The 19,540-nt window shown below is 48.6% G+C and overlaps 5 protein-coding genes across 5 annotated transcripts; 4 read left to right on the top strand and 1 right to left on the bottom strand.

Moving 5' to 3' along the window:
- Nucleotides 1-105: 105 nt before the first annotated feature.
- Nucleotides 106-1,226, top strand: N7457_009126 (SGNH/GDSL hydrolase family protein; the record flags this gene model as incomplete). Its single annotated transcript, XM_057180169.1, has 5 exons — nt 106-197; nt 257-339; nt 400-649; nt 701-956; nt 1,023-1,226. The coding sequence occupies 5 exons, from the start codon at nt 106-108 to the stop codon at nt 1,224-1,226; spliced, it is 885 nt and encodes a 294-aa protein (XP_057028555.1).
- Nucleotides 1,227-2,136: 910 nt separating this feature from the next.
- On the top strand, nt 2,137-3,424 carry N7457_009125 (glycoside hydrolase family 5 protein; the record flags this gene model as incomplete). Its single annotated transcript, XM_057180168.1, has 6 exons — nt 2,137-2,233; nt 2,294-2,352; nt 2,411-2,563; nt 2,621-2,685; nt 2,741-2,838; nt 2,895-3,424. The coding sequence occupies 6 exons, from the start codon at nt 2,137-2,139 to the stop codon at nt 3,422-3,424; spliced, it is 1,002 nt and encodes a 333-aa protein (XP_057028554.1).
- A 1,173-nt stretch (nt 3,425-4,597) lies between these two features.
- N7457_009124 (SUR7/PalI family protein) lies at nt 4,598-5,691 on the top strand (the record flags this gene model as incomplete). Its single annotated transcript, XM_057180167.1, has 2 exons — nt 4,598-4,735; nt 4,792-5,691. The coding sequence occupies 2 exons, from the start codon at nt 4,598-4,600 to the stop codon at nt 5,689-5,691; spliced, it is 1,038 nt and encodes a 345-aa protein (XP_057028553.1).
- A 1,041-nt stretch (nt 5,692-6,732) lies between these two features.
- Nucleotides 6,733-10,765, bottom strand: N7457_009123 (uncharacterized protein; the record flags this gene model as incomplete). The annotated part of the gene is made up of 2 exons (XM_057180166.1): nt 6,733-10,545; nt 10,607-10,765. The coding sequence occupies 2 exons, from the start codon at nt 10,763-10,765 to the stop codon at nt 6,733-6,735; spliced, it is 3,972 nt and encodes a 1,323-aa protein (XP_057028552.1).
- A 408-nt stretch (nt 10,766-11,173) lies between these two features.
- N7457_009122 (1-phosphatidylinositol-3-phosphate 5-kinase FAB1) lies at nt 11,174-18,743 on the top strand (the record flags this gene model as incomplete). Its single annotated transcript, XM_057180165.1, is given in 4 exon segments — nt 11,174-12,216; nt 12,230-12,280; nt 12,302-18,580; nt 18,635-18,743. 4 exon segments carry the CDS (start codon nt 11,174-11,176, stop codon nt 18,741-18,743), a joined length of 7,482 nt encoding a protein of 2,493 aa, XP_057028551.1.
- Between the last annotated feature and the right edge of the window lie 797 nt (nt 18,744-19,540).

Below are 19,540 nucleotides of genomic sequence, written 5' to 3'. Positions count from 1 at the left end.
CAACGTGCAACAAACAAGGTATATAAGGAGCCTGCGAGGAATGTGTGATTGATATCTTTCATTCCGAACGAACAGACCGCACTTCACACTGCACTTCTCTTCATCATGAAGCACTTCATTACTCTCCTAGCTGGCGCCGGGTTGACTGCTGCGGTTCCTTTGCAAACCCGGTCTACAAATACCTTCTTCTTCACATTGTAAGTGATGATGCTTTCCCTTATCTACCGGGAAAGAAGAAGCTAATAGATATATACAGTGGTGATTCCTACACCTGGACCAGTTTCGATGCCACGGGCACACAGCCTACTGCTGGAAACCCGATGGGCAATCCCACATTGGGTGAGTTTTGTCCCTTGCCAGAAAAAGTTGGATGTAAGATTAGCTGACCAAGAATCCCAGGAACCGGCGCAACTGGCGGCGGCATCAACTGGGTTGGAGACTTGACTACTGTGAACAACGCTTCCTTAGTCCTCAGTTACAATCTTGCCGTTGGGGGTGCTTCAATTGACAACAACCTGGTTAAAACCAATACCAAACAGGATATGACGACGCAAGTCGGGTTATTCGAGACAACTTATAGTCAGAAGCCTGCTTCTGCGGCGTGGTCTTCGGATAACGCAGTCTTTGGATTCTGGATTGGAATCAATGAGTATGATCCCTTTAATTCCCAATTGACGATTGCTCTAACTTGAATCTGCAGCATCGGTTGGGGCAATGCAAACAACGAGCCCAGTGTTCTGATTCCTAAGCTGATGGCTCAGTACAAGACTCTCGCTGAGAAGATCTACTCCAATGGTGGACGGAAGTTCATCTTCCTCAACGTCCCGCCTACTAGCCGCAGCCCCAAGGTGATCGGTTCAGGAACCAGCGCAGTTAACACCCACGCTACGTGGATTAAGGCTTACAACGAGGCACTTGACAAGATGGTCGATGAATTCATCGCAGGTCACAGCGGAGTACGTTCCCAATTCAGACTATCTTCTTCTTTTTTCTTTTGCTTCGCATGACTAACCTCGCTACAGACAAGAACTGTCACCTACGATACCTGGAGCTTTATGTCCAAGATTCTCGATTCTCCTTCCACCTATGGATTCACAGATGCTTCTTGTGTCAATAGTGATGGTGAGACCTGTGTCTGGTGGGATGCCTACCACCCAGGCAAGAAGTATCACGCACTGCAGGCAGCGGATATGAAAGAGCACATGCACTCCCTCGGTGCTTGGTAAACTGAAGATGGCTCAGTGGAGTGTTATTTGGAAAATTTGTTACCAGCGAGATATTATTTATCTGGAGCGAGTCTCAGGTTCGGAGCGAAGTGGTCCGTCCCTGTTTCAGTTGTAGTGCAATCAACTTGCCACACCTACACACCTGACTCACACAGTTCTTTTCTGCAATCAATTCTGTTTAACTCGATCATCCCCTTATTCAGGACATAAGTATGGAGTAGCCATGGAGTGAATATGGAGTATCAATATGGTTGTTTTACTGGCTCCGGTCAATCCCACTACCCCTGCACATCAGAATATAAAAATGCCGATCGATACCTGAAGTGCCACGGGCGTGCTAGAGAAGATCTCTCTCGAAACAAAGAGATGCAGATGCAAGGCGCCTTTTGCCTGAAGAAACAATAAAGCGGGGTATATAGAGTACACAGTATTCGTTCCCTGTTGCGCACGGATCAGGTTTCTTCAAGTTTGAAGACCCGGAGGCATTGCCTTCTTAGATGTCCGTTTCATATGAGGTCGCCAAGTGTCTCTCGCTATCATCTGCAGGTTCTCTTTGGTGGGAATTATCAATTATCCTTATTCCTGGTCACTGCAATATCCGATATCGTTGGATATTCTACCTGTTTGATGTCAGAACCTAGTCCAGCCTGAAGAGTTAATATTCGTGAAAGCTCCGTGTCCTTTTCTGTCAGTAGTCTCTAACAGCCGTGTTGCATTACTTGTTTGGGTTGTTGCAATGGTTAGTGGGAGGTAGAAACATCCAAGCAAGAGAACTATAAAATCCTCAACTCCGCTCCAGTCATTAGTTATTTAGCATTCCTACCATCCCTTGAAGTTTCGGATCGCCCGTCTTGTCTCACGTTTGACAAGTTCCGATTAGCCCATATAGTAAAGCAATTGATTCTTCGACATGAGACTCCATCACATTGCCCTCCTTGCCGCTGTGGCCGGATCCGCAGCTGCGGCTCCTCCCAAGAGCCTTGCGAAGCGTGCTTCGCCCTTCCAATGTTCGAGTCCATGAATCGAATAGAGCCTTCGATCGTCAACTGACCAAATATCTTGTATAGGGTTTGGAACAAGCGAATCCGGAGCCGAGTTTGGAGAAGGCAACCTGCCCGGTGTCTATGTGAGTCGACCAAGCATTGATATCATCAGAGAATCTTGGCTTATGAAGGTTGGAATAGGGAACCGATTATTATTTCCCTGACGCCAACACAATCCAGACCTTGATTGGTAAAGGAATGAACATCTTCCGAGTGGCCTTCAGGATGGAACGGCTGGTGCCAGGATCCATGACAGGAGGATTTGACGACGCCTATCTAGCGCATTTGACCGCAGTAAGTTGCGCAATCTCTGTCATGAATGAGAAGAATTGGACACTGATGCAGTGGTAGACGGTCAAAGCCATCACCGATGCAGGATCACATGCTGTTCTTGATCCGCATAACTATGGCAGATAGTAAGTTGTCTACTCGCAGTAACGAGCAACTGAATCAAGGCTTATGAGTTCGCAGCAACGGCGAGATCATTTCGAGCCCCTCCGACTTCCAGAAATTCTGGGAGACCGTGGCAGGCCAGTTCGCTTCGAATGAGCTAGTCATCTTTGACACAAGTTAGTGCTCCATGGGTTTAATCGCAGAAGTTGCATATTGACACAATCATGCACAGATAACGAGTTCCACGACATGGACCAAGACCTCGTCTTGAACCTCAATCAAGCAGCTATTGACGGCATCCGCGCAGCAGGTGCAACAAGCCAATACATCTTCGTCGAGGGGAATTCCTGGACCGGCGCCTGGACTTGGATTGATGTGAATGACAACTTGAAAGATCTCACTGACCCCCAAGACAAGATCGTCTACGAAATGCACCAGTATCTCGACTCGGATGGATCAGGAACGAGCGAGGTCTGTGTATCGACGACAATCGGTAAAGAGCGCGTGACGGACGCGACGCAGTGGTTGAAGGATAATAACAAGGTCGGCGTCCTGGGTGAATTTGCCGGCGGTGTGAATGATGATTGCAAGACAGCGATTACCGGCTTGCTCGATTATCTAGGTGAGAACTCGGATGTCTGGCTCGGGGCGTTGTGGTGGGCTGCCGGCCCTTGGTGGGGTGACTATATGTTCAGCATTGAGCCTTCCAGCGGCGCTGCGTACACGGGTATGTTGTCCACTCTTGAGCCATATTTGGGGTGAACCCTGTCCACCAAGGGCAATACGAAGGTGTGAGCTGTCAGATAGAATTATTGCAATGTTTGATTCTTCGTGTTCAAAAACCGTTTTCCAAGAGAGGTATTCAAAATTGGAATTAGGAGATCACAGCCCGCAATGATGGCCCTCATGTAAATGTATCCCGAGTCGTCGTCATATGTCCTTCGGTTGGGCTGACAGACGTTGATCTGGACGATCTGCGCGCGTGATTTTGCCTCAAACAATCCAGAAACATTTGAAGTACTCCGTCCCGACGGAGTACCCTGGTGTTCAATGCAGGATCATCAGCGGAGGCTTATCTCAATTCCAGAAAAGGTTATCTAGAGCAAAAAATAAATATAGAACAAGGCATCACAATTAGTGCCACAGGAAGAGCGGAGTGAGGTGGACTGAATGAGTACGTACTCCGTACCACAGGGAGGTCAGTGTGTGGGCGGAGAGAGATGACAGCCAAGGAGAAAACGGTGGAGCCTGGCACTTTTCGAGTACGAGGTATGGAGTACTCCGTACAGCCAGTCCCGGTACATTACAGGCTTACGCAGTATTGGGGCTGCGCAGTGGCCAGCGGAAAATTTGAGATCCACAAGGCTGTTCAGAGGACCCCCGTACGGAGAAAATTAAGATGACGAGGCTTGGGTAGGGGACCTGGCCTGTTTCGGCCACAGGAATGGTGATCCCTGGGCGGTCAGATCTTGGACGGAACTGATAGGTAGAATTCGATTATATGATGTGTAGTGTACTCCGTAGGAATGTTTGGAGGGTAGATCCATGAAGGGACGCGTAGATTCAGATGTACTCCGTATGTGATGCCCATATTCTGACTGATCTGACTGGAGATGTTGTTCCAACTTCCCCAGTTGGATGCTGTCCGTTGGAATTGTCCAGATCCCACATGCCACTAACCCCCAAGAGGACTAGCGCACGCCCCAAATAGAAGCCAACGTGGACATGGCGACCTGACCTCTCCGTCGCTGATTGGCTCGGTGATCCTGCGCCTCTTTGCAAGGAGGCTGGAGCACTGTACGTTCCAGGGCTGTCGTATTAGGATCATGCCGTGCTTTATATATTAAATACTCTTCCCGCCCCGTGTCAGCCCTCCCATCTATCTTTCACCTATATTCTCTCCCCCTTTATCGATTAGAAACTCAAAAGATCATCATGGGAAAAGCCGGTCGCGTTGCGTGTATCTTCACGCCCTATGTCTTGACCATCATATCAATACTCTGCATCATTTTGGTGGGATTGGGTTCCACAAGATCCAGTTCCGATACCTTGAATGACTTATACTTCGTTCGCGTAAGTGATTCATGCCTCGAGGTTCTAATGCACCTGCTAATGCCCATTATTAACAGTTCGATCTCTCAAACATTACCACGGGGTCGGAAACATTATCGAAAATCGAAGATATCCTCAAAAAAGCCGATATCACTTCTGTCAAGGCAGATGAAATTGAGAATACCATAAAAAAGTTCCAGGACAATGCCGACATCGCTGACTTCTACGGCATTGGTCTCTGGGGCAATTGCAAGGGCAATTCCACCAAGGGCAAGTTCGACGTTTCTTCTTGCACAGAGCCCAAGGCCCAGTACTACTTCAATCCGTCTGAAATCCTGGGCCTGAGTGATGAGCAGCTTGAGAAGGAGCTGGGAAGCGGCTTTAAGAAGACCATGAATGTGTACAAGGCCGTTTCCAAGTGGATGTTCATTGCCTACGTGATCGCCTTCATTGCTACCGCTGCCCAGCTTCTCGTTGGTGTTGTCGCCATCTTCAGCCGTTGGGGTAGCTGCGTCACGACTATCATTTCCCTGGTCGCTTTCCTTTTCACCCTTGCTGCATCCCTGACTTCGACCATCATGTTCTCGATTGCAAAGGGTTCCCTGGGCACACCTCTCAAGCTCTACGGTATTAAGTTGATTATGGGTAAAAACATGTTTGCCGCTACCTGGCTCGCAGTCGTCTTCTCGTTTGCCGCCACCCTCTTCTGGACGTTCAGCACTTGCTGCTGCTCCGGCCGTTCGCCCTATGGCCACAAGGATCGCGACCACGATAGCGTCCCTGCCGAGAAGGCACCCTACAATTACGATCCCGTCGGTGCTGCGCACCCTCCTCCCTTCAGCTCTCAACCCAATGCTCTCCAACACGGTTATAACACCTCCTATCCTACCCCTGCTTATAACTACACCAACTACAACACCAACACCAACGACAACAACCAGCACTCGAGCGCCTATGAGCCTTTCCGCCACGTCTAAACACAAAACCTGCGAGTTTTCTCTGTACAGCCCTCAAGCGATTCTAGACTGGCGATACCAAGGCGTTCTCGTGGCTTTTCCATGCTTTTAATGACCATGGCTTTTTGCACTTTTAATGATAATCATGCCATTTTGCGCAGCGAGATTACAGTCTCTCTGGGAGGAACATTGCTTTCTTTTTGTATATTGTCCTGGTCCTCCAAGGAACCCATTCGTATCTACTATGAAAATGAACTCATTTGGCAATCCAACAAGCGTCGCGCCGCGACCTTCCTAATCCATCCAATCAGTAAATAACAACAAATACCAACCATAAGCACAGAAGCAAACACGGGATAGTCCGTACAGATTCATACGCTGGTAATCGCTTATTTTCCCTTCCCTAGAATCATACTCTAAATCTCAGCCGCAGCGGAGCTAATCCGGGTCGAATCAGCTCCACACAGTCGTGAAATACAAGCCAAGGCCCCGTAATACGGGCTTAGGGGCGGCCAAGGGACTAGGGCAACCCGCTAGAACCATCCTTGGCGGGGTCGGGGCTGATAAGCTGTCAGACGCGATCCCCATGCGACTGGCCATCAGCTCTGTTGTCGTGGGTCCCTACTATGTTAACTTCCACAGCTGTGTCATGGAAAATCCTGCGGTGGGGGAAATTACCGTGGAATCATCTTCTTCTCTGGGCTTACGGAGTACAAGGTATGCTTATTATTAGGGTTAGTAGAATCCTGATCTGTTGGGTAGATTATCATTGTGGTTATTGGGGTCTTGTGGTTCAATGTTTGGTGGTTTGAAGGTTAGGTACTCCGTATAGCTCTTGAAGATAATGTGCATACAACATAGAATATACGATTCTCAAAATTAACATTGAATTAAACGTAATAAGCATAACCGCCCGACCTTTCCTCATCGGGGTAATAAACGTGAAAAGTAAATGGTATCTTTGGGCATCCTTCTTGCCATTGCGTTCAGCCAGCCCCTGGCTGAAAAAAAAGGAAATAAAGTTCAACAATGAGAAAACAAATACCTCAAGGGGGATGATCGCTAGGAGCCAGGATCCTTCGCGTGCTTGTAAGTCGGCCGACAAATGACACCCTTCTCATCAACCTGAACTCTAGTCCCACCCCGACGCTTGATTTCTTGGAGGACATTCTGGTCTTGGCGAGCCCAACGCTTGAATGGAGTGTCAGGATCGTCCGACCACACAGGACCAGTGGGGAATATGTTCTGGAGAGACCGGAACCAGGGCCTTTGTTGCCTTGGCGGCTCGGGCTTGGTGACAGGCAAAGCACCCAGGGCCGCGGGTGGGATGGGAGAGGCAGACAGCCGGCGATCTTCGTTTTCATCACCGAGTTCAATGCTGGCGGTTTCATGGTAAGTGTCATCTTCTTCGTATGTCTCCTCAATTTCGTCCATGCCAGCTTCGGTCATATCAGTATCATTCATAGTGTGAAGATTATCTGGGTTGGAATCGTTGACCATGTCTTCGTCTTCGCTCGAGGGTGCTGGCTTTTGATCCTCGTCACTCATGTTGATTCTAGAGTCACTCAACTCGTCAGATGAAGCGTGTTCTTCTTTAATTTCCACTTCATCCGAGCCCGTGCTAATGAAGGGGGATGAGGATGACTGCGTTGCAGCGGGTATATCAAGATTCGGATTGGGCATATCACCAATATCGAGATCGGCAGAAGACCGAGCATGGAGGTTCGCGAGTCTGCCCACAAGACTTTCTGTGAAGGAAGTATTGCCTAATGTATTCTGCATCGCATCATTCTGGGCCACATGGTCTTGGGTTGCCGCTTGGTGTGCAACAGGCGGGTTTGCTAGCTCGGCGCTGGCAGGTGGAACAAACTGTGACGCGACCATTTCAAGTCCGTGTGCTGTCAAACTTCTCTTCTTGTACTGAGGCCGTGAGAAGTTCATGCAGAAAAATTCTTCGTAATTCATAGTCTTCGAATCTTGAGATGTGCACTCTGCGAAATAACGTGGGTACTCGTCCAAATTTCGGATGACAAAGTCATCCCATAGGAACGATCTTTGTAGCAGGCCGTTTTGCCGCATTTTTTGTAGTTTCGAGCACATCTCAGCGAAGTGAGAGAAGTCGCCAGAGTATGGCGAATAATCGTTGCAGAACTTTTCATAGATTGTTTGCGCTTCAGCAGACATGTCGGGCTTACCGATAAAGTCTTGCCGCCGTGCCACCAATTCGATGGTTGTCTTGTATGATGGTATTTGACGAGTATCAGTCCCCTCGCGGGGAGGAGAGCGAGGAAGTTTGGATGGTAATTCTGCATGAGTAGCGACCCAGGCTGTGAACTCTCTTGGTGACAATTTCGGCAATTGTGAGTCTCCATCGAGAGCAAAAACTCCTCTCAAAGAATCTTGACTTGGTTCATTGATTTGAGACATGGGCAGCGAATGAGAGCTAGCATAAGGGAAAGAAGATGGGTGATCTGACGGGTCTAAATGAAAGATAGATGAGCCACGCTGGCGCTGAGCTGGCCTTGAGGAATCAAGTACAACCTCTGAAGACGATTGGAATGCTACAGGCGATGGTGCACGTAAACCGCTCATTTCAGTTTGAGTACCTAGTACATCCACTCGCGGTGACCCGTCTTCTAAAATTGGCGAGGGATTTGATGCCTCTGAGAATAGGTCACTGTGCCTGTAGCTGTCTGTCGAACGGTAGGTGTTCAGGACCCGAGATATAGGGGATGTTTTGGCAGATCGAGAGGATGACTGCTGGGAGCTCGGGAGCGGATGTCCAGCTCTCTGTGTTTTTGGCCTCTCATATTCTAGACGCGTCGTATTGATGGCAGGTGTCTCGGCTACCTGAATGTTTCCCGCCGCAAGCCTTGGAAGAAATGGGCCTGAGCTAGTTATTACTTGCTCTGGCTGACTGCTTAAGGGAAGAGTTCCCCCAAGAGCGAACGGAACAGATGTTTCCATCTCAGCGTCATCGCTTTCATCGTCACTTGATTCACCGCGAGGCTCATAGTCAAATGGAAGACTTTCCGCAGGTAATTCGTTTTGCGGACATTGTTGCATTGGATTTAGAGGTCGGTCACCGTTAGGGTCGAGCGACCTTGAAGCGACCTGCTCTCTGAATGGGGGGACCTTGGGATCCTGGTCCGGCGACTCGAGCTCCTTCACGTTCTCCACTACTTTTTCAAGAGGACGAGCACATTGTTGTGTCGGTATGAGCTTCTCCTTTGACACGGTGCTATTCTCTCGTCTTGGCTTAGAAGCAGCACTGGTAGTCTGTTTCGCTACGTCAATAGTGCCGTTCCCTGTAGTTTCGCTGATGGGATCTTGAGTGCTGTTTGGCGTGGGGGTTGGCCTGATAGTTCTGGTCTGCCTTTGAGGGGAAATGGTGTCTCTTGGAAGAGCATCTCGAGCAGGAGACTCATTTTCAGACACCTGGTTATCATCGGAATCAACGATTGATGTATTGATATCTTGAGGAGTCGGAGTGGGGGTGGGACCACGTTCAGTTACTTGCTCTTCGTCTTCCGCAAGATGTTGTGTTCGTCGTGCAATGTGGTTCCATTGCATTAGAAGGAAAGGAGGCACATGGCAAAGAGGGGTAGATACACCGGTGTCTTGTGGGATCCATTTCAGGCCTTCCAGAAGTACCGCTTGATCTTTTGGAATATCGATCTCGCTCAAAGGTATACACGTCATGCCTTCCCATGGGTCCGTTGTGAGTGTGCACACAATGTCTGCTTTGGTGCTCACGGTCCGCACTCCAGGGAGTGCTGGCACCGACTCGCTTTGCACTTCCTTGGTTTCGCTTGTGTCCGTTGGCATCGCGTTTCCAGCATCAGTACGCTGTCGTTTATGAGAGGGTGCTGTATATTCTGGATTTGGCTGGCTTTGCGAAGCCAGGTCACCGCTCTTAGTTGTTTGTAATGGCGCATCTGTACTCCCACGGCATCGTTTCTTTGAAGGCAGTTGGTTGTCCACATATCGAGCCTTCTGGACCCGACTCTGGTCGTTCAAATCGTCCAAAGGGCGCACGGTTTGCCTCACAACCTCGGCTATGAAGTCATCAACCTCTTGATTGAGCTTGGCGTAACAAGTATTGGTAGCCGAGTTACTAGCTTCTGTCGCATCCGCGGTAATACTGGCATATCTCCGAAATGACGGTTGATTTGGTACGGAAAATCTATCGGATTCTTGTCGTGATGGCAATGTCCTCCCATCCGGCACAGGAGACCGACTGCCATTACCCTCAGCTGGAGAAAGTCTTTGGTTCTTTCGAGATTCTTTAATTGTCAATTTGTTATTGCGAACTGGACAAGAAGGTGCGAGAAATCCCAGAAGTTCCGATGACTCGCCAATGGAAACGCGATGGGTCAGCGACTTATCCTCCAGTGGACCATGTTGCATATTGGACGGGCACTGAGAGAAGAGTAATTGGGATGCCTCTGTGTGCTCAAAACGATTTGCTAGATCATGCTGAGAAGCAAATAACTCGGCCAAAGTTTTGTCTGTTTGGTTCTTTGATCCCACATGATTTTGGTTGTTTTGACTCTTTTGATATGCCATGGTCATCAAGCTTTTGAGACCCGCTGCCTTCCTGAGCTTTGGTTTCGGTACGTCTCCTTTTGCGACTGCATTATGATGGATTTTAAAGCGATTGACATGAAGATAGACATCGGGAAAAGCTGTTGAGTACGTGAAAACGAGCTTGATATCGAAAAGTTCAATGAGATGCCTCGGACCTCCTTTGATCGACGGTGGGCAAGGCAGGGTTCCTTCTTGTATATCTGGCGATTCGGCTGGAATTATTGCATCGATTTGATTCTTTGAGTCTGTAAATGTAGCACGATGATTGTTGTCCTCCTGTACCCACTGATAGACATAGATACACAGTCAGTGACGACTCTTGTGTTGTGCGCTATAAGGATCTTACCGAAACCACAACAGCTGTGTTCAATTTGAGATTGCAGTTACTGAAGCAGAGGCATCCATCAATATCCTCAATCTGGAGTTCATCTTGATCGGTTTGACCGAGGTAGGACGACAGGCATTGCTCGGCCAATGCCGCGATCCATGGACTTACTGGATTCATTGTGCGAATCCAGCCTTATGATTGTCGTGACAACAAGCATGCAGATCATAGCTAGAGAGTATCAAAGCAGTGAGATATTTGTAGCTCTTAACGTAGCTACATGGTAGAAAACAAGCGGTCGTACCGCATCAAAAATCCACCACTCAACCGCGTCTTATCGATTGCAATCTCGGGAGACGCGCCAAGCTTACTCAGCATCACCACGTCATTCGAAGTGCGGAGGACAAAGGTGACCTACGCTTTTTTAACGGTTCTTTGATACGATTGTATTAACATTTCCACACAAGCTCAATATTCTTCTGTCTTAGAAACTCGACATCTCCCCGCAGTTTCATCTCGAATGACCGGCCACAAACGGTGCCTAAATCCTGTGCGGGGATGATTTGAGCGCTTTCTATCAACTTAGCCATGGAGTCTCAGCAGTCTCAAGACTCACAGGGTCCTTCTGTGGAGCCCAACGGCCTACCTCTTGGGGGACGCAGCTCATACGACTCTACGGCCACGACGCAGGCCGAACGGGAATCAATGAATGCAGCTCTGGATCATTACCACAACGCAGCGTATCAGTCCGAGTCCCTCACTCTGTTCAACGAATTTACTAGTCCACCTGATCCAGCCACTACATCCGAGGAGAAGGGACTGTCAGAGGAACTACAGGGAGGTCTGAGCGGGCTTTACAGTCGCTTTAGGACCTCCGTCGGAGGAGTGAGAGATATTGTGAGCGGTGGTGGGAAGTCCACCGAAAAAAATACAGCGGAAACTCCTGCAGTCAACACTCCTGCATCGGAATCTTCGATGGGGAAATCAGTCCCGGACCTGGCTACAAGCTCTGCTGTTTATCCCTCGTCACAGCCCAACTCATCACAAGGATCCAGGCTCCACTCACCCGTTGTGCCAAACTTCCATTCTCATCAAGATATCGTAACACAATCTCACACAGGAAAGAGGTCTAGGATATCTTCCAAGAGTGGAAGCATATCTTCCAAGACCTCAGTATCGCCATCCCCTGGAATGAAGCCTAATATCGCACCGTTGACGAAGGCCACCGGTAGTGCCATCACGGCAGACCCTGCAGTCACTCAACTCCACATGAATGTAGTTGGAACCCCCGAGCACTCAAGGAGTGGCTCCCTTAGCGGCCCATTTCAAGGAATTCATAGTGCAGAATCGATAAGTATCGGCAGTAAAGAAGGCCATGTGGATCTTTCCATGAGTCAAACATCTTCGTTGAATCAGAATCTTTCGAGTTCGCCGGTTCTCTCTGCAAAAGTACATGACAGCCAACATGAGGATTTCAATCCCAAAGACCCATTCTTCTCAGCAACCCATACACCAGATAATCAGTCTCGGGTTTCGATTTCTACCCCAGATCAACAAAAGCTGCCTGAAAGCACGTCTCACTCAGCTCTATTGCGAAACTCCAAACAAACTGAACCAATCCAGGATCATATGTCTCAGCCTCAGGGGGGAAACTTCGATGTCACGGACATCTCTCCCCTACGAAGAGCCGAAGGCGTCGGTTTCTGTGTCCAACAGTCTATCAAAGCTCTCCACTCATGATGAAATACCATACCATACGGATAAAGTCCAAACTAACATGATGACAACTATTCCTCGTGGCACTACCAACAATGAGCCTCCAAAAACTACAGTCGCCGGTAGGCCCAGTGACAAGTCAACTTCCTCAATCCGGGCAGGGCGACTGCCTGGCTATGCCATGTCACGGGCTTCCACGGCTGAAACCACTACGACAGTCTCTTCGTTGCCTCCCTTGAACACCACAGTTGATCCGACTACTAGTCAATACCTCCAAGCCAGTCGCCGACCCCCCGCTGGCGGTGACGGTGTCTTCTCGCAGTTGAAAAGCAAATTGCTTAGCAAAGATTTCTGGATGCGTGATGAAAATGCTAAAGACTGCTTTAATTGCGGAGAGTCTTTTACCACCTTTCGCAGAAAACATCACTGTCGGACCTGCGGTCAAATCTTTGATTCAAAATGCACTTTGATCATTTCGGGGACACGCTTTGGGCAACCTGGGAGTATTAGGGTTTGCAAGCCCTGTGAGAAAATGATCAATGCGCATGATGATGATTCATCCGAATTCTCCGATAGCGAGCAGAGCCCCATAGTTCCCAATCCTCGGGTTAGTGAGCTCAGCTGGGGAAATACTGCGCGGGCCTCTGCAGATGAGGACGATTCATCCTCAGTTGTATCTCAATCGATCGATCACGTTTTGAGGACCCCGACAATGGCTATACCAGCTACACGACGGGCTGGGGAGGGGCACAATCGCCGCTCAGCTGTTCTTGAGATTGACTCTGATCGCCCCTTAGCACGACCTACTTCTTCGCGCTCTCTACGGTCATCCCTTGGTGTCAGGCCCCACTCTATCGGTCACAAACGCCATCATTCTCGTCAACAATATATAAGGGGCTTCAAACCATCTCATGAGGATCGAGCTCCCTTCCAACGTCGACAGGCAGATGACATAGACCCTGAATCCCGTCTCCCTGCTTTCCACAAAGATAATATCATTGACCCGGATCTTGCTCAATATCTTTCGGATGATGCCTCGAGTGGCGACGAGCCGCCTAGTCTCTTGTCTGCAGTCTCTGAGGGCGCTCTGTCTAAGAGTGGAGGTGACGGCGAAAGGGCATCTTTTGGGGGTCTTCTCGCTGCCATGAAAAAGGGCAGATCGGCTTTTGGAGACCGAAATATCCCTAATGTGAATCGAGAAGCCGATGAGACCAGTATCACCAGTTCAAAGGCTGTGAACTTACCCCGTTTTTCTCGTCGTCGAAACCTGAGCGTTACTAGCAGCTTGCACCCGCGCCATTCGCCCCGGACGTCGAAGGACAACATGCTTCCTCACGACACTCCGATGCCAATCATTTCATTATCCGCGAATTCAAAACAGGCCGGGTTCAAGATGACTCGGAGTTCATCAATGAGAGGCAATGAGGCGCCGCCAGTTGAACTAAACAGAGCCAGTCTAGAGCATGTCCGAAAGCTACTGCGTCAACTACTTCTAGAATCAGCCGTGTCCAACAGCCGCAGTTGGGAAAACGCACTGATGCCAGTACTGTTGAAAGCAGGTGATGAAGTTGATCCAAATGTTCAACGTGGGGATGATATGGACATTCGACACTACGTTAAATTGAAGAAAATCCCGGGTGGCCGGCCTAGCGACACGTCTTATGTATCGGGTCTTGTCTTCACCAAGAACTTAGCTTTAAAGGGTATGTCACGAAACATTTTACGCCCAAATATCTTGATCATCACCTTTCCTCTTGAATATGCTCGTCAACAACAACATTTTATGAGTCTCGAGCCTGTGATTCGACAAGAGCGTGAGTTTCTGGAAAATTTGGTTAGTCGAATCTCGGAATTGCGACCAAACCTGCTGCTGGTCGAGAAAACCGTTTCTGGTCTAGCGCTTGGTCTCCTTGAACAAGCTGGGATTGCGACTGCATACAATGTGAAGCCGTCTGTCCTTGAGGCTGTATCGAGATGTACGCAGACCAGGATTGTGACTTCCATGGACAAGCTCTTAATGATCACATTGCATAGTGAGTGCAGCAGTTTTGACGTGAAGACCTATGTGCATAGTGGTCGGAAGAAAACCTACATGTATATCTCTGGCTGCCCCAAAGAGCTTGGGTGTACTATTATCCTGCGCGGTGGGGACGATGAAGTCCTCAGGAAAGTGAAAAGGATCACAGAGTTCATGATCTACGTTGTGTATAATCTTCGATTGGAGACGTGTGTCATGCGAGATGAGTTTGTGCAGATACCAAACTCACCAAGAGAGGACAGAGCGGATATAAACGACGCAGACAAGAAATGCAGTTCGCAGATCATCACGGACGGAGGCAATGCACATTCATGCGACTTACGTACAGACACGAACGAGAAATTCGGTGCTGTCTCTGATAGTCAAATCCTCGATGATGCTGATGCTGCAGAAATTCCAGACAACATTCCAATGCCGACATATTATAATAGTATGGTTCATGATCACCAGACAAAGATTTTGTCAGCCTCACCATTCGTGGAATTCGAACCTCCATATCTCCTAACGCGTGCGCGAGCGATGGAACGCAGACTTGCGTACTTGAAATTTCGTCGGGATCAAGATGGAAACTCTGACCAAGTCACCGATGAAAAGGCTAAACCGCAAAAGTTCATCCTCATTACCCCAGAGATGGTTCGGCATTCACCGCAAGATGCCCCGGCAAAAGTCAAAGAGGTACTGCGTGCTGCTCATGATGCTGAGTACGATCGAGCACTTTATCACTATCAAACCCAAAAACGTCAGTGGGAAGCCTATGTGGCAGGAACCGCCAACCTGTTTGACCCTTATACACATCAGAATTTGGTTGTTCTCTACAGTGTTGTGTGTACAACAACATCAGTTCCTTGCTCGGGGCCAGATATTTTCGCCCTAGAGTTCTACAATGAGCATGGAGATGACACAATCTTTGAGTCAGACCTCACACTTGGGCAGTATGTTGAGGACCTTTGTCTCTCGGCAAATTCTGTATGTACTGTCAACGGCTGCGAGAAACGCATGTTCGAACACCACCGCCAGTACGTCCATGGCGAAGCTCAAATCAGCGTCCTGATCCAACCATGTCCTCCTAAGCTCCTGGGGCTCCACGATGTCATGTTAATGTGGAGCTGTTGCAAAATTTGTGGCAATGAAACCCAACCCATACCTATGTCAAAGAGCACATGGAAATATTCATTTGGAAAATACTTGGAGCTCTCTTTCTGGGGCAGAAACATGCGTGCTCGCGCTGGAGTCTGTCCTCATGATTTGCAACGGGATCATTTCCGCTATTTTGGCTACAAGGAAGTCGCTTTACGAATCCAGTACGATCCAATCCGTCTCCTGGAGATTATCGTCCCACGACCCCGGGTCACATGGAAGGTGGACAACGACCTGAAGCTGAGGAATGAGGTATACTTGCGCACCGAGCAACGTCTCAACAAGTTCATGGCATCAGTTCAAAACCGTTTAAAGAGTATCAATGTCGAAAGTGTTGTGCCTGAGCTGCTGGAGAGCTGCCAGGAGGAGATTGAGTCTCTGGTCAAGAAGGGCCATGAAGACCACAACTATCTGGTTCGGCACTTACAAGATAAATACACAAGTTCTCGCTACTGGGAGATAACACCGCTGAATGAGGTTCTTCGTGCCGTTCAAGAAAAGGTTGTTGAATGGGATACAACATTCGCCGAGTTTGAGAAGAACTTTTTCCCATCTGAAAAGGATATCAAGCATATGGCCACTTTACAACTCAAGAAGATTTTCCTGGACAAAGATGCAACTTCGGTTTCTTCTGAGGATGCCCTTCAAACCCCTCCAGATGCAGAAGATGAAAACAATCAGGCAGTCGACAGGCCACGAATGAGGCGACGGATGACACTCTCGCCGGAAAAAGCGCAGAACGTATTAGTCTCCGTCGTTGAGGAGCATGCTGGTAAAAAGCACCGTGAAGAACTCCAAGAAATGGAGCTGCCCTCGCCACCAATATTCGCTGAGGAAGCAACTTTGGGACTCGATGTATCAACTGGAACAAGGGTCTCTCCTCAGGATGAGGCCGTCTCACAAGACGAAGTCCGCCACCTTGACTTGGCTGTTCCAACAAGCCAATCGGAATGCAATCTCGCCGATCCAGCTGGCCTTTCAACTCAACCAACAAATTCAGATGTGTCTGAGATGATTGCCAGTGATGGGTCCTCGGAAATACCACCGCTGCCACAAGTTCCGGGGAGTCCGGAACAAGTGACCAAGAATGGAATTGAAGAGAGTGAAATTCCTGATATGCCAAGTACTCCAGTTCGTCGACCTTCGGCGATCCCGAGACCTACCGAGGCAGCTTTCCGACGCACAGGCAAGATGCGCTCACCTCCTTTACTGCGTGCTCAGTCTCAACCAGCGAATCTAGCACGGCCATCCAACACTTCACCGGTCCCAGGCTTGAAAACGGTCCTTACCAATCCAATCGACCCCGAAAAGAATGCAGGACAATCATCAACAAAGTCGTCGGACAAGAAGTTGAGCGACCGTTTAGGCTTGACTTCCCTCAAAAGTGCTCGATTTGCCTCGGGTCACTCGCTGATCCCTCGGTCTACTCCAGGCAAAAGGGGCAGCTCGCGGGTTTCTAATCTTGCCAAGCATTTCGAGCAGCTGAGTCGTGAATTTGAAAAAGAAAGACAACGTGAAAGGCGTCAGCGTGCTGAAAAGGGCACACATTCGCGAGCATTCCCACTGGCGTCCTCGAAGCCGATTGTGGAGGTCTATCAGAATGTGCGAGAGGCTGTTGAGGAACGCGAACCACCTGTGGACAGCGAGGAGTCTTTACCCTCAGCTCCACAAATTCCAACGGACGACCAGAGTCGTAAGAGCGAGGAATTTGTAAACCGCCATGTCACTCCTGATGAGCCTTCTCTACCAAATGTGTCACTGCCAAAGCCTGTGGATGTAGACAGCGTCCTCCGCTCTGACAACGTATTGTCTGATGGCGAAGCCGATGAGCCCCATAGTGATGAGGATCGAAACATAGTTGAGGATCGGAATATGCTTGAGGATCTCCATCCGGTTGATTCCCATGAAGAGACGAAACAATCAACAGAAGACGATTCGATTGATTTCAAAGAGCTTCCCAAACATGAGCGCACCACGCTTCTGAAAATGCTGACAAACTTCTGGTCTGAACGCTCTGCGAGTGGATGGGAATCTCTTGACTATCCTCTTAGTGTGATGGATCACGTCTTTGCTGATTGCAATATCATTGTTCGCGAGGATGAACCAAGCTCTTTAATTGCCTTCGCTTTAGATTCTTCTGACTACCAAGAAAAGCTTGCAACCATTCAACAGTGTTTTGACGAAGCGCAAGAAGAAAAATCAGATTCGCCAAATGATATCGAAGCTACGAATGAGGCACGAGTGGAACATGCCCTCTTGCGACCAACAGGCACACATCTCAAGTATCAATTCCAAGAAGGCCCAGCCAAGATGCTATGCAAAGTGTTCTACGCCGAGCAATTTGATGCTTTGCGACAGAAATGTGGCGTTGCAGATCGAATTGTCGAGTCATTGTCTCGATGCGCCAAGTGGGACTCCAAGGGCGGCAAAACAAAATCACTTTTCCTGAAGACCCTGGACGACCGGTTCATTCTTAAATCGCTTTCGCCGATTGAGACACAGGCCTTCCTCAAATTTGCTCCCGCATATTTCCAAATCATGTCCGAGGCTTTGTTCCATGAACTGCCTTCCGCAATTGCCAAGATGTTCGGCTTTTATCAAGTCATCATCAAGAACCCAGTCACAGGAACAGAGTTCAACTGGTTCTTGTTACTCATGGAGAACTTGTTCTACGATCGCGTCCCTACCCGCATTTTCGACCTGAAAGGCTCGATGCGAAACCGCAAAGTCCAGAGCACTGGCGAACGAGACGAGGTTCTCTTGGATGAAAACATGGTGGATTTCATTTACGAGACACCCCTCTTCGCGCGCGAACACTCCAAAAAGCTTCTTGGCCAAAGTGTGTGGAATGACACACTCTTTTTGGGTCGTCAGGACGTCATGGACTACTCACTCATGATCGCCATTGATGAACCACGCAACGAGTTGGTGGTGGGTATCATCGACTGTATCCGCACATACACTTGGGACAAGAAACTTGAGTCCTGGATTAAGGACAAAGGGTTTGGTGGCGGTGGTCGCAATCGACCGACAGTCACAAGTCCCAGGGAATACAAGGGCCGTTTCCGTGAGGCTATGGCCAGATATGTGCTCCAAGCTCCAAGGTATGTTGAGATCCATCATCTCCCGAGTCTATGAATTAATACTGATGGGCTTAGCTGCTGGCATCAATTCCAACCAAACGCAATGTACCGCCATGAGAACCAGACCGCTGAACTTGAGACTATCGATGGAAACAAGTTCGTGGAAGATGCTGGTTTCCAGTAGCTTCGTTGATAGTCTTTATTTTGGCAAGCCGATATTGCTCAAGTTACTCTTAATGATTTACGACCTGATGATGCATCCCTGCTAGACCCTGGTGCCTTTTTTTTCCATCGAACTTTGCATGTACTCTTTTTCGGGATAACGCTGCACCACTTCATTGTACATAACATACCTACTTGATTCTTTCAAGCCCATTTACTTGTTAGCACAGATCCGGTTTACAAGCGAAACTACATGGCGAGGCGTAGTGCTAGGCGGTGCTTTCATTTGTTGCGAATATTATCATGAGTCTCTGTTCTCATAAAAGTCTTTCATTTTGTTATCGAAACTCTCGGCTAACCTCATATTATCAAAGTCAACAAACCGAAAAAAATGAAGCAATTTGACCACTCAAAGCAGAGCCTCGTAAACCGTATCTTTAAGGCCATTTCCAATTCTGTGTATTCAAAAAGTCTCGCGTCCCTCAAAAGGTGGGTACATGGGTATCTATATTCAACCAAAACAAAAGTGGAGGAAACCTGTGTTTCTAGACAAACGATAGTGCAGAGGCTTAATGTAAGTAATAGTATATACATATCAGAAACAAAAGCGAATCCGTCAAAGGTGTGCTGTGTGCAACCAGTGAGCACTAGGTTGTGCAAAAAGTGCAACGCCCTCGGCTAAATGCTTTTCATGAGAGACATTTGCGATAACTGGGCGAGGCGAAGAGCTTGGTGGATGATCATTCGATTGTCCATGGCGTTTCTTATTATATTTGTAGATCCAGTGAATCTGGGATGTCTGGAATCCCTTCTTTCCCA

This window comes from Penicillium paradoxum, assembly GCF_028828445.1.
Source record: "Penicillium paradoxum strain IBT 22861 chromosome Unknown utg000007l_segment0_segment0, whole genome shotgun sequence".
NCBI classification, from domain to species: Eukaryota; Fungi; Ascomycota; class Eurotiomycetes; order Eurotiales; family Aspergillaceae; genus Penicillium; species Penicillium paradoxum.
Note: the sequence above shows the minus strand (reverse complement) of the source record. Positions and strands in the feature narration are given on the sequence as shown.